Source organism: Bombina bombina, chromosome 2 (assembly GCF_027579735.1).
Source record: "Bombina bombina isolate aBomBom1 chromosome 2, aBomBom1.pri, whole genome shotgun sequence".
Lineage (NCBI taxonomy): Eukaryota > Metazoa > Chordata > Amphibia > Anura > Bombinatoridae > Bombina > Bombina bombina.
In genome coordinates, this window is record NC_069500.1 from 1,224,990,386 (window position 1) to 1,225,003,519 (window position 13,134).

At 38.8% G+C, this 13,134-nt stretch overlaps 1 protein-coding gene across 1 annotated transcript in view; it reads left to right on the forward strand.

The window, feature by feature from the left end:
- Positions 1–13,134, forward strand: part of SGCB (sarcoglycan beta) — a 124,280-nt gene that overhangs the window by 49,360 nt on the left and 61,786 nt on the right. The window contains exons 3-4 of the mRNA XM_053703974.1: positions 9,865–10,050; positions 12,922–13,113. Of these exons, the coding sequence (XP_053559949.1) occupies positions 9,865–10,050; positions 12,922–13,113 (378 nt within the window). The remainder of the gene's footprint in view (positions 1–9,864; positions 10,051–12,921; positions 13,114–13,134) is intronic.

Here is a 13,134-nt window from a genome sequence, read left to right on the forward strand (position 1 = left end):
TCAAGGCTCGTCACAATATTACGTTTAAACAGTAATTTCTATAGTTACAAATACGTTAATGGATTAGATAAGTGAATGGAATGTGTATGAATACTATGTTGCTTCACTCCCTGATACCTCATTATAAACATCTGGATATAGCACTTGAACCTTGAAAAGACAACATGTAATGAATTGCTATAATAAAGTACTTCCTCTCTAGTGTATGTTCATGATCAGTATTATAAAGTGGGGGATTGGGGAGAGGGAGTAAAGTATAGGAGGATGAGGGGAAGTAGAAAAGGGGCTAGGCTCAGTACCAACTACTACACACTACAGGGAAGAACCGACACAACCGAGAGTAAGCCAAGGGCCCTCAGGAGATACGGAAAGATCCCAGATCAAGCAGGTTTTTCAGGTACCCCCAAGAACATCAGAAGGGGGGGGGGGGAGAGACACTCTAGAGCATTATCAACAACCGAGGGAACAAAGAAGATATCCCCAAAGAAGAGGACGGAAGAGGGGAAACTACAGGGACTAAATGTTATTAATTTGTCGTTATGTATTAAATAAATTTGAATTGGAGGTTCTGAGCTTAGGTCTAACCTTTGTACCAACTATGGACTTTAACCTATTTAAGACCCTCTTGGACGTTAACAAGATGATACGCAATATGACCCTTAAGAAGCATTTCAAGTTAGAAACAAGGGAGTACCACGAATCAGATGAGAGTCCACGTTCCGCAGACAATGAGATAGAGAGTGGGGTTTGCAGCGCAGCCATGAATTTTCAGGAACTATGTGATGTCAGGGTCTTGGAATCTCTCCAAGGGGAGATGGAAGAGGTTAGGAGTCTAAGGACTCCAAGATTAAAGAACAAATCTTTATTTTACCCCCTACAAAGTAGAGGTCCCCTTTTGGAGAAATTCCAAAAAAGAGTGGAAGGTGATCTAGTCAGGCTCCAATACACTACGCAAAGGGGCCAGGAATCTAATATAACACGCAGACAGAAGGAGGCTCTAGATAGCCTAAAAAACAACAGGGGTTTGGTGATAAGATCTGCTGATAAGGGCGGAGCCATTGTGGTTCAAGATAGAAACAAATTTGTTCAAGAAGCTTGGAGGCAGCTGAGAACAGAAACAGACTATGAAACACTACAACAGGACCCCACTAAGTCATTCCAGCGACAATTGGTCTCCCTGGTGGATTATGGGGTAGAACCGGGGGTTTATTGATCAGGAAACTAAAACGTATCTACTTGTACAGAATCCAGCTATACCGGTGTTTAATCACCTACCGAAAGTACATAAGTCTACTGATAATGTCCAGGGGAGACCAATTGTCAGCGGGATTGGCTCACTCACTGAACACCTTTCAGAATGGCTGGATGACATCCTGCAGCCAATGGTAAATACCCTTTGGAGCTTTTTAGCTGACACAAAACATGTCCTCAATTTACTTACTGAAGTAACTTGGCAAAGCAATTATCATTGGTTAACTGTTGATGTTAAGTCTCTTTATTCAACTATACCTCATGAAAAGGGACTTGAGGCTTTAGAATTCTTTCTCTCCAGATGGTATACAGGGAATCAGGCATTTATTGAGTATGTTATAAGAATAACCAAGTTTCTTCTTACCCACAACTATTTCCTGTTTGAGGGGGAGTTCTTTCTCCAGAAGCGTGGGACGGCAATGGGGGCCAAGTTTGCCCCCTCTTACGCCAACCTATTCATGGGTTGGTGGGAGCTCTCCCACGTCTTTGGAGAACGGAACCCCTTCAGGCAGGAGATAGTGTGGTACAAACGGTTCATAGACGACCTGTTCGAGAGAAGATCTAGAAGACTTTATCAAGAGTTTAAACCAAAACACGGTAGGGATCAGTTTCACTTCAGAGGTTCAGGAACATACGGTCAACTTCCTAGATATCACACTGAAGGGCCAGACAGGTCAGAAAATTATGACTGAAACCTATCGAAAACCGATCTCAGGTAACTCACTCCTACATGCAACAAGCTGCCATCCAAGGAGGGTTTTCAAAGGGGTAGCGAGAGGGCAGTTTATTTGTTTAAGAAGAAACTGCACTAGTCAACACATATATGAAAAACAAGCTGATGAACTTACAACAAGGTTGCTAGAAAGAGGTTACCAAAAATCGATAGTCACTAGAGAAAGAAATCTAGTCAGCAGAATGGTCAGGGCCAGGTTACTAGAACAATCTAAAAGCAAGCCGGAGAACAAAAACAGGAACAGGAGAAAAGATAGAAAATGTTAGGAACAACTAAATGAAGGTAGTAGAATTCAATTTACAACTGATTATTCACGGCAGTACCATCAGATATGCCAGATAATCAAAAATAACTATCAACTTCTCTTGGCTGATGATGCATTAAAAGATATAGTGAATGAAGGCATACGATTCGCTTACAAAAGGAATCGAACGATAGGTAACATAATAGCCCCCACTAAACTGAAACAGGAAGAAATCAGTGGCTCAACCTGGTTAAGACTGAATGGTACTTATAGATGCAATTTTCTTTCCTGTAAGGCGTGTGAGAGAGTGGTAGTGGGAGATTCATTTAGGTCCCTAGTCACGGGTGAAACTTTCCAGAAGAGACTGTGCTTAAATTGCCGGTCAAACTTCGTGGTATATCTAATTTCATGTACACATTGTGCCCTCCAGTATGTAGGTCTAACGACCAGGGAGGCACGAGTTAGAATAAAGGAACATCTGGCTGATATAAGAGCAGGGGAGCTAACTATGCCTCTGATCAATCACTTTTCGGTGACACACCAAAAAGATCCCAGGTACTTTTCGTGGACCATCATTGAGAAGGTCCCAGTACAAAACAGAGGGCTCGATAGAGCCCGAAAACTGGGTGAAAGGGAGGCCTTCTGGATCTTTCGGTTGAGAACCAGGTCTCCGGAGGGTCTAAACTCAGAGTTTGATTTAATTAATTTTTGGTAATTGCAGTTTCTTACCCCTCAGGCCCAGTCCCAACTTTTCTATTTCCCCTCATCCTCCTATACTTTACTCCCTCTCCCCAATCCCCCACTTTATAATACTGATCATGAACATACACTAGAGAGGAAGTACTTTATTATAGCAATTCATTACATGTTGTCTTTTCAAGGTTCAAGTGCTATATCCAGATGTTTATAATGAGGTATCAGGGAGTGAAGCAACATAGTATTCATACACATTCCATTCACTTATCTAATCCATTAACGTATTTGTAACTATAGAAATTACTGTTTAAACGTAATATTATGACGAGCCTTGATCCCCCGCAGCGAAGCACTCGCATTATGTACAGTTTGGTATTCACGTTAGGGGAAGTATAACATGGTTCCAGGTCCGAGTGATCCTGTCATACCCATTAGGGATAAATATACTTTAATTAAGTGAGGGTATTAAGTCAGAGCAGTCCCACTAGCAAATCTGTTCATCAAGAAATAGGGGTCATTCGACACACCTCCTACGCGCACATCACTCGAGGAAGAGGCGTAGTCTAGCTATGGCAGCTGAGGGGAACGCAAGCCTATAGGGCGAAACTAGAGGTGTGAACTATACGTCACTCTAGTAAACAAATAAACACATACACAATCTGAATAGCTGGAAGCGCATCCCTTGCTATGATGATACATTCACTATCAGTCAGTGAGTAGCTTCGGACCCAGGCGGTCCCAGATAACTTTTCTTTCTTTCCTTTTTAAGATGTGGTAATGTTTAAAGAACGCAAGGGATCTGTGAGCGTTCAATATACTGAGATATGTAAACATATAAATGTGATCATACAAATGCAATTTTTTGGCTATATAAGCAAAATGTCTGATGATAAATACCACTTTTACTGGTTGAATAGACGTGGCGATGAGCATTTTTATGCGGTTTGGGTGACAGCATTGAAAAGTTTACAGTTAAAACTTTAGGAGGGCTGATCCGACATCGCCACACCTATTAGCAGTGAGTCAGTAGGGAAATCAGGTGTCTGAACAAATTAAATTGATTTGATGTTTAACATTGGTTAACTACTTTAAAGGTGTGTACTCCACACCCAATTGAAACACAGAGGTGGGTTTTTAAATTGTGAATTTACAAACAATTTTAAGCAGGCTAGGATTAAGGCAGACGCCGAAACCGGTCAGCCTTTTTGTTCTCTGTATTTCGTTTTTTTGTGAACACACTCTTACCCTGGGGTTAACTAACCCTTTTGTTAAAATAACTGTAAATAAATTTTGTTTTTCACTCGCTTTTTGGTGCTCCTAACTGTTTTTGTTTGATAGACATCAGTCTCTTCCTATTCATCTGTTCAGGCAATTATTTCTACAGTATTAATAGGTATATCTGGTATTTCCAGATAGGTTATTTACTGACCTTGGTAATTAAAAGGTATAGACATTGGTCTCTTTTGAGCCATTACTTGCTGAGCCCAATTTAAGCAAATGGTATTAATAGGTATATCTGGTATTTCCAGAAAATTTGCCAATAATTTGACACCTATATACTTTGTGCCACAGTACCGATTATTCCTCTCCCAGAACTCAGAGACTTTTACACTCAGCTGCTTCAACTGCCCTCTAACTTACAACAGCTTGATTTCAAACACATCCTCTCCCAGAACTCAGAGAAAATACACAGACTTTTACACTCAGCTGCTTCAACTGCCCTCTAACAACTTACAACAGGTAGCCTTCTGGAAAACGGCTTCATTATATTTTACCTACCAAGTTGTTTTATTGTATGTGTTTGTATATTTAGTGATAATTCCTTTTGTTTTGTTTTTATTTTAAATGTATATATTACCATGACTTTGTAATTATAGACTGTGCTAGTCATAATTTGCATACCTATAGCTCATTATGTTAAGTTAGTTTAAGCAGCTCTTGCCCATTTATCTGTCTATTTGTTTAATTGTTTTATTTCACCCCTTGTATACCTCAGTCTCAGTCTTATCTCTGTAATATTTTGTTGATGTTTATTTGTTTCTGCATGATTGACCCTTAGCTTAAATGTCCATAAATGTACCCTCCCACTCCTTTAACACACTTTTGCTGGCCTATCATTAACCTAATATATCTCTCTCCTTCAGCTTGATTTCAAACACATCCTCTCCCAGAACTCAGAGAAAATACACAGACTTTTACACTCAGCTGCTTCATCTGCCCTCTAACTTACAACAGGTAGCCTTCTGGAAAACAGCTCACTTCGTCTTTCGGTCTGTCACAATGGACTGATTCTCCCACTCACAAAGATGGTCACTCTCTTGACATGATCTTTAGCTATCGATGCACTCTCTCTAACTTCTCAAACTCCCCTTTTTCCTCTTTCTGACCACCATCTCCTTACTTGCAACATATCATCCCTTCCTACAACTCTCCCTCCTTCTACTCCTCACACCAAACGTCACAGAAGCATTATGTCTTTAGATCAGCAACAACTTGCTAATTCCCTTAAACCGCTCCTCTCATCCTTCTCCTCCTTTTCCTGCCCTGAACAATCTATCTGCCACTATAATTCCACCCTTATATCCGTCCTTGACAATCTCATCCCTCTTACCATTGCTCGGAAATCACACACTCATCCTCAGCCCTGGCACACTCCTCTGACACGGTACCTACGCAGATTTTCCCGTACTGCTAAACGGCATTGGAGAAAATCATGGAGTGCAGCTGATTTTCTTCATTACAAATTCATCTTGAACTCCTACTATTCTGCCCTTAATCTCCACAAGCAACACTACTTCTCTAGTCTTATCTCTAATCTTTCTTCAAACCCAAAACGTCTGTTCTCCACTTTCAATACTCTCCTTCGCCCTCCCCCACTTCCTAATACAACTTCTCTGTCAGCTCAAGACTTTGCCAGTCACTTCATTAAAAAAATTGACTCCATCAGACATGAAATCAGCTCTCAACATAATTCCATTCTCTCCCCCCCTCAAATGCTCTCACTCAACCACAGCCCTCATAACCTGAAACTTAGTTCATTCTCCCCTGTTACTGAGGAAGAAGTTTCGGCACTTATACTGCACTCTCACCTCACTACCTGTCCCATTGACCCTATCCCCTCACAGCTACTCTTCTCCCTCTCTGCTACCCTTACCCCTATACTAACACACATTTTCAACCTCTCCCTCAGCACTGGTACATTTCCCTCATCGATGAAACATGCACTGGTCACACCTATCCTCAAAAAACCTTCCCTTGATCCTACCTCCCCATCCAACTACCGCCCTATGTCCCTCCTCCCTCTTGCCTCAAAGCTTCTCGAAAAACTAGTATATGCACGCCTATCCCATTTCCTTACGTTAAACTCCCTTCTTGACCCACTGCAATCAGGATTTCGTCCCTATCACTCCACAGAGACAGCTATTGTTAAGGTCATCAACGACCTACTTACAGCAAAATCAAATGGCCACTTCTCTCTGCTTATCTTCCTTGATCTGTCCGCAGCCTTTGACCACCCTCTTTTGCTCCAAACCCTCCAATCCTTCGGCATCTGTGACACAGCCCTTTCGTGGCTCTCTTCCTAACTATCAAACCGTACCTTCAGTGTAGCCTTCTCTGGGGCCTCCTCTGCCCCATCACCACATTCTGTCGGAGTACCGCAAGGCTCTGTCCTCTGTCCCCTTCTCTTCTCAATCTATACGTCATCACTAGGTTCCCTAATTAAGTCCCATGGTTTCCAATATCACTTGTATGCCGACGACACCCAAATCTACTTCTCTGCACCAGACCTATCTCCTTCCTTGCTAACCAGTGTCACTAACTGTCTTTCTCACATCTCTTCCTGGATGTCCTCTCACTGCCTCAAGCTAAATCTCTCCAAAACTGAGCTCCTCATTTTCCCCCCTTCTTCCAAAATCTCCACCACCAATATCTCTATAACTGTCGACAACCTCATCATTACCCCTACCCCGCATGCCCGATGTCTCGGGGTCACATTTGACTCAGATCTTTCCTTCACTCCTCACATTCAGTCCTTGGCTAAAGCCTGCCGCTTCCACCTTAAAAACATCTCCAAAATTAGACACTTCCTTACACAAAACACAACTAAGATTTTAATCCACTCTCTCATTCTTTCCCGCCTTGATTACTGCAACTCTGTCCTCTCTGGTCTCCCCACCTGCTGCCTAGCTCCCTTACAATCCATAATGAACGCCTCTGCCAGACTCATCTTCCTTACACGTCGCTCTTCATCTGCTGCTCCTCTCTGCCAATCCCTTCACTGGCTTCCTCTTGCCTCTAGGATCAAACACAAAATTCTCACTCTGACATACAAAGCCCTCAACTGCACTGCTCCCCCTATATCTCAGACCTTGTCTCCAGATACTCTCCCTCCCGTCCCCTTCGCTCTGCTCATGACCTCCTACTCTCCTCCTCTCTAGTTACCTCATCGCACTCCCGTTTACAGGACTTCTCCAGACTGGCTCCCATCTTGTTGAACTCTCTGCCTCGCCCCACAAGACTCTCCCCTAGTTTTAACAGCTTGAAGCGCTCCCTAAAGACTCTACTGTTCAGGGATGCATACAACCTACGCTAACAACCTACGCTAAACTTACTTTATACCAGTTCCACTCCTCCATTGCTATCCCCTGAACCCCCTTAAGTCCAGCTGTTTGTAGATCACCTTCTTAAGAGCTAATTACAACAGTGCAACTCTTGGCAGGGCCCAATACCCATCTGATCCCTTTAATTGTTTTGTTGTACTACCCTCTGTTTAAAGTGCTGCGGAATCTGTTGGCCCTCTACAAATAACCGATAATAATAATAACCACTATTAACGGTATTAATAGGTACATCTGGTATTCCCAGAAAGTTCATCTGTTTATAATCTGGCACAGAGTATTAATGCCATAGCATCTGCCCATCACTCTTAATTCAAAAGTACGAACATCATGCCAAGCCCATGTCTATGTTTTCACAGAAACAGTATTAATAGGTATTCCAATAGATCTTAGTATTCTTATTTGTTTGCAGTACACTGTGATTGGCTTGTTTTTAAGAGTATTCCGACCCCTTTATTTCACCCAAAATAAGATATTTATATGGTCAATAATTTAATAACGGAACCCAAGGCAAAGGTATGGCCAATTATCTCTTTTGAATCATAATGAGGCAAGCACTATTTCAGTAAAAGGTATTTAATAGGTATATATGACATTTTCAATAAGGTTATTTGTCCACATTTGGGCATCTCTATACAAGAGGTACAATACTGACCCCTCTTAATTATATAGTCGTATCTTCTGAACTACAATCTGGTAGACACTATTATAGCCAATGGTATTAATAGATATATCTGGTATTTCTGGAAAGATTATCTGCCAATAATTTGGCACTCCAGCGTATTTATAGCCATTATAGGATATCTATACCTCAATTATTACAGAGTCAAACAAGAATCCCAAGCAACCTTACTTACAGAGAATATTTAAAGCCACGGATTCCATACTCTGTCATAATTTAATTTCCTATACAAGCATATGCATATTTCAAAAGTGTGTAATTCTTTTTTTCCTTTTAGCTAATTTAATAAAGGTTAAGTTTTATTTATTTCTCCTGCCTTATACCACCATATTTATTCTAATACAAACTGACCACGTTATGAGTGCTATATTTGTACTCTTTTTTCAGATCTTTACTGATGAGTCTCTAGCATATACTTAGTACATGCACCTCCCCAGATTATGTTAACAAATTCTTTGATAATCACTTATATGGGAGCGTTTGTTTAACTTAGTAGTGCCATTGGTCCCTCTATTAAAAAATAAATAAAAAAAATGCAAGTCTGAGCATATCAGTCTTACATGTTCTCAGCTCATCAATTACTTAGTTGAAATGTGTTTTTTTTCTCAATTTCAAGAATAATCCCACCTAGTAAATACACATTTTCTGCATTACAACTTGTGATATTTTCTCTGCATGTATAGTTATCCAATGGATAACAGCTGATAAGAGGCTTTGCATGCTTTTTAAATGGACTTGCTCTAGAGAATAGCAGGTATTCGAAGATGTCTGGAAAGTCTTCTCCATTTATGTTGAATCTATATCTCAGCAGGGTTCCTGAGATTAGTGTGAATTTCCAGAATCTAGATAGATCTAATACAAATTGTTTTTTGTTTTTTAAAATAAATCCATAAAGACAGGTCTATAAATGTCCACACAGTAAGGGCGGACATAATGTTATATTTGTTACAGTTTAAAGGGATAGAAAGGTCAACATTGAAATGTGCATGAATGTATTTCAAATCAAAATATAGGTATTTTTGCAGTATACTTCCATTAGCAAAAATGCTTCTAGTAAAAGTTATGTTTTTCAGTAGGATACGCACTTATCCTACATATCCCATATACCTGCTCAGAGAGCTGGCGGTGGTGTGTATTGCTTCTAAAGACATAGTTTGTGTCCTACAAGCCACTGCTGACTATCTGAGAACTGGTAGTGTTTGAATACTGGTGCACAGGACCTCACAAGATATGTGCGTAACTGCGTATGACTCGTTTTTGCTAATATTGCAAAACTGTTTCTATTTCAAATTTAATTTTTAACCTTTCTATCCCTTTAAATTTGCCTTTAACAAAACACTTGGCTTGCTTTAAATAATAAATATCAGTTCTTTTTTGAAGGTCCCTGCATGTTGATGATCATTTGTGCCATAAGCTAGGTGAATTGCGTATATATGTGAGTAAGTATGCTTCTTACTATTAACAGTGTATCTCTTTACATCATATTTGATAAATCAACTCAAATCTACAATGCACTATAATATTTATGTTTTCTGTAATTATTTTCCTTTAAATAAAATTGTACTGGAGCCAGCGGACCGTGATTGTTTACAGCAACGCAAAGCTACTATCACATATTTTTACTCTCTTGTTCTTCTAGATCACGTTGGTTATTTGGGTTGTGATTCGTATTGGTCCCAATGGCTGTGAGAGTATGGAATTCCATGAGAGTGGCCTACTCCGATTTAAACAAGTATCGGACATGGGAGTGATACATCCGTTATACAAAAGTACTGTGGGAGGACGACTCAATGAGGATCTAGTGATCACAGGAAATAACCAGCCCGTTAGTTATTTGTATTTATTTATGTTAATATCAATATGCCGTATAACATGTACAGATTGATTGCTGGTGGAAATTATCAAAATTGTTTGCAATACAATTAAAGGGACATGAAACCCTCATTTTTTTTCTTTCATGATTTAGAAAGAGCATACAATTTAAAACAACTTTTATAATTTATTTCTATTTAATTTGCTTCATTCTCTTGATATCCTTTGCTGAAAAGCATATCTAGATAGGCTCAGTAGCTGCTGACTGATGGCTGCACACAGATGCCTTGTGTGATTAGTTCACCCATGTGCATTGCTATTCCTTCAACAAAGGATATCTAAAGAATGAGGGGAATTTAGATAATAGAAGTAGTGTACATCGGAATATTGTTTAAAATTGTATTCTCTACCTGAATCATGAAAGAAACATTTTGGGTTTAATGTCCCTTTTAGCTTAATATGTTTAAAGAAATTCTGAAACTAAAACAGAAATTTCCTCTGCTGTTAGTAACTCATTTTCTGTAGTGATGACATAAAAATATTAGATTTAGTGCATTCTCCAGTATTTTGTCTGAAAGTTGTCAGCTATTTCTCATTTTGTGTGCAGTGGTATTTTCAATGTAATGTTTTAAAACATCTTAAAGGGACATTAAACTGCTGGGCACCATTACTATAGGATGGTTACTGCTCACCATGCTAATGTTTTTCCTCCTGTGCTGTAGTTTTCTTTAAAGCCATTCTATTTTTTTAACCCCTTACTGGTGCCAGTTGGTCCAGCCCCTCATCTTTATACTGGGTGTTGCCATACTGGGTATTCTGGCAGTCTGTGACAGAGTGTGCATTGTCAGATCAGTGACAGTTGTTTGACAGCTGTATTGCATGTATGATACAAAGCAGGGGCTTAACATTAAAGCAGTGGTTACATTGCTCTGTATCATTCATGTGGCCTTTTTAAATATGGTTTAAACTATGTATAAACCTGTAGAAAGTTACCGGTATGTATTGTGTGTGCTAACCCAATGTGCACAATACAGCTGTGACAAACATGATTGTTCTGTGATTGTTCACCACCTCTGTCACAGGGTGTAACAATACATGAGCTTCAAGATGGCAGTTGCCAGTATGAAAATGCCAAGCTTCACCAACCAGCACCTGTAAAGGGTTAAAATAAGAGAACAGCTCTGCAGGCGAAGAAGGAAAATCAGTAACACTGTGAATAATAGCCATTTTGTTAAAGTAGTTTTCAGCAGTTTAATTTCCCTTTAAATCATGTTAAACAGACCTCTGTGAGTAAGTACAGAGTGTTATAATAGGCAAGTTGTTTCATACATGAAACTTTTTTCCCATTTATTTAGAAAGAACACTTGCTAACATTCTATTTTTACACTGTGCACTAGTCATGATACTTTTCAGTGTTCTCCGCTGGAGGTTTTTAATGAGCGCACCACCCGGTGAATTTACTGACCACCTGGCTAAAATTTAAGCCAAGATTAAGCTAAAATTAGCAAATACTAAAATGTTTAATGTTTATTGCACAAATTATCATACAATAAATTTGTTATGCAATTAATTTGTGCTTTGTATGGCAGAAAATGTTATATTACAAAAGTATTGCGCTGCCGCCTCCCCGTTATTTCCAGCTACTTTATAATGCCGGCTGGAAAAAATTATTGTGGCGTACATTGATTTTTTTTTTTTTTTTAAAGATGTGCATATTTATTAGTTATGCTTCAATTAAATAAAAAAACGTAATAAATGCCAATGATAAAAATAAACCCATATTGTCAGTCTGATTGTCATGCCTATGTGATGAAAAGACCTACAGAATGTTTCTTGATTGATGGTCTTGTGCAGGTATGGCAGATCATTTTGAGGGGGGGTGTCCAAATTTGTGACAAACTTTTTATTTATTTTTTTTACAAAAATTGAGTAGCCTTGGTACCTATTTTTTCTTTTCTTCAAAATGTAAAATTTTCTTTTAAATCCATAACGTAAAAAATATTAATATTTAGCGTTTTGTTGCTGATATATCATTGATTCATAAGAAAAAAACATTTAAAACAATATTGAAATTTAAAACTGAGTTAAAGGGACATGAAAACCAAAATTTTTCTTTGATGATTCAGATAGAGAATACAATTTTAAACAACTTTCCAATTTACTTCTATTATTTAATTTGCTTCCTTCTCTTTTCATCCTTTGCTGAAAGCTTTATCTAGGAAAGCTCAGGAGCAGCAGAGAACATAGGTTCTAGCTGTTGATTGGTAGCTGCATATATATATATATATATATATATATATATATACTGTATATCGATTGTGATTGGCTCACCCATGAGTTCAGTTAGAAACCATTAGCTGATTGCTGCTAATTCAACAAATGATACCAAGAGAAAAAAAACAAATTAGATAATAGAAGTAAATTAGAAAGTTGTTTAAAAGTGTAGTCTCTATCTGAATCATGAAAGAAATTTTTTTGGGTTTCATGTCCCTTTAAGTAATGAATATCAAACCACACTGCAATATACGTTTATTCAGCTTGCTTTGCTGTATAATATGCTTTAGGCTATAGCTCAGATACCTGAATATGCTGCATATTGCCTGGCACAGCTTCATTTACTACACAGCAGTGAACAGTGTACAGACCTATTCCCTTAATACCAATAACCTGTTAGCACCAGCGCTAGACACCGATCTCTGCACTTCTAAAAATGTTTGGTGTTTGATAAACTATAGTGGAATTGGTTTATCCATAGAATATATTCTCTCAGTGCTTGCTATTAGGCAGTATTTCCCATGAAGAGCTATTGAAACCATGTGATGTTTTTCTTTGAAAAAACAAAAAAAAACTGTTGATGCATTATTTACATTTGTTTTCTATACAGGTAATTTTTCAGCAGGGCTCAACCACGCTTAGTGTGGATACAAACAAGACTTCAATTACTAGTGACGTTGGCATGGAATTTGTTGATCCAAGAACCCAAACTACTTTGTTTAGCACAGATTATGAGAAACATGAATTTCATCTACCAAAAGGAGTAAAGACTTTGAACGTCCTGAAAGCTTCTACTGAACGTGTAAGCAGTGAAATTCTGTAT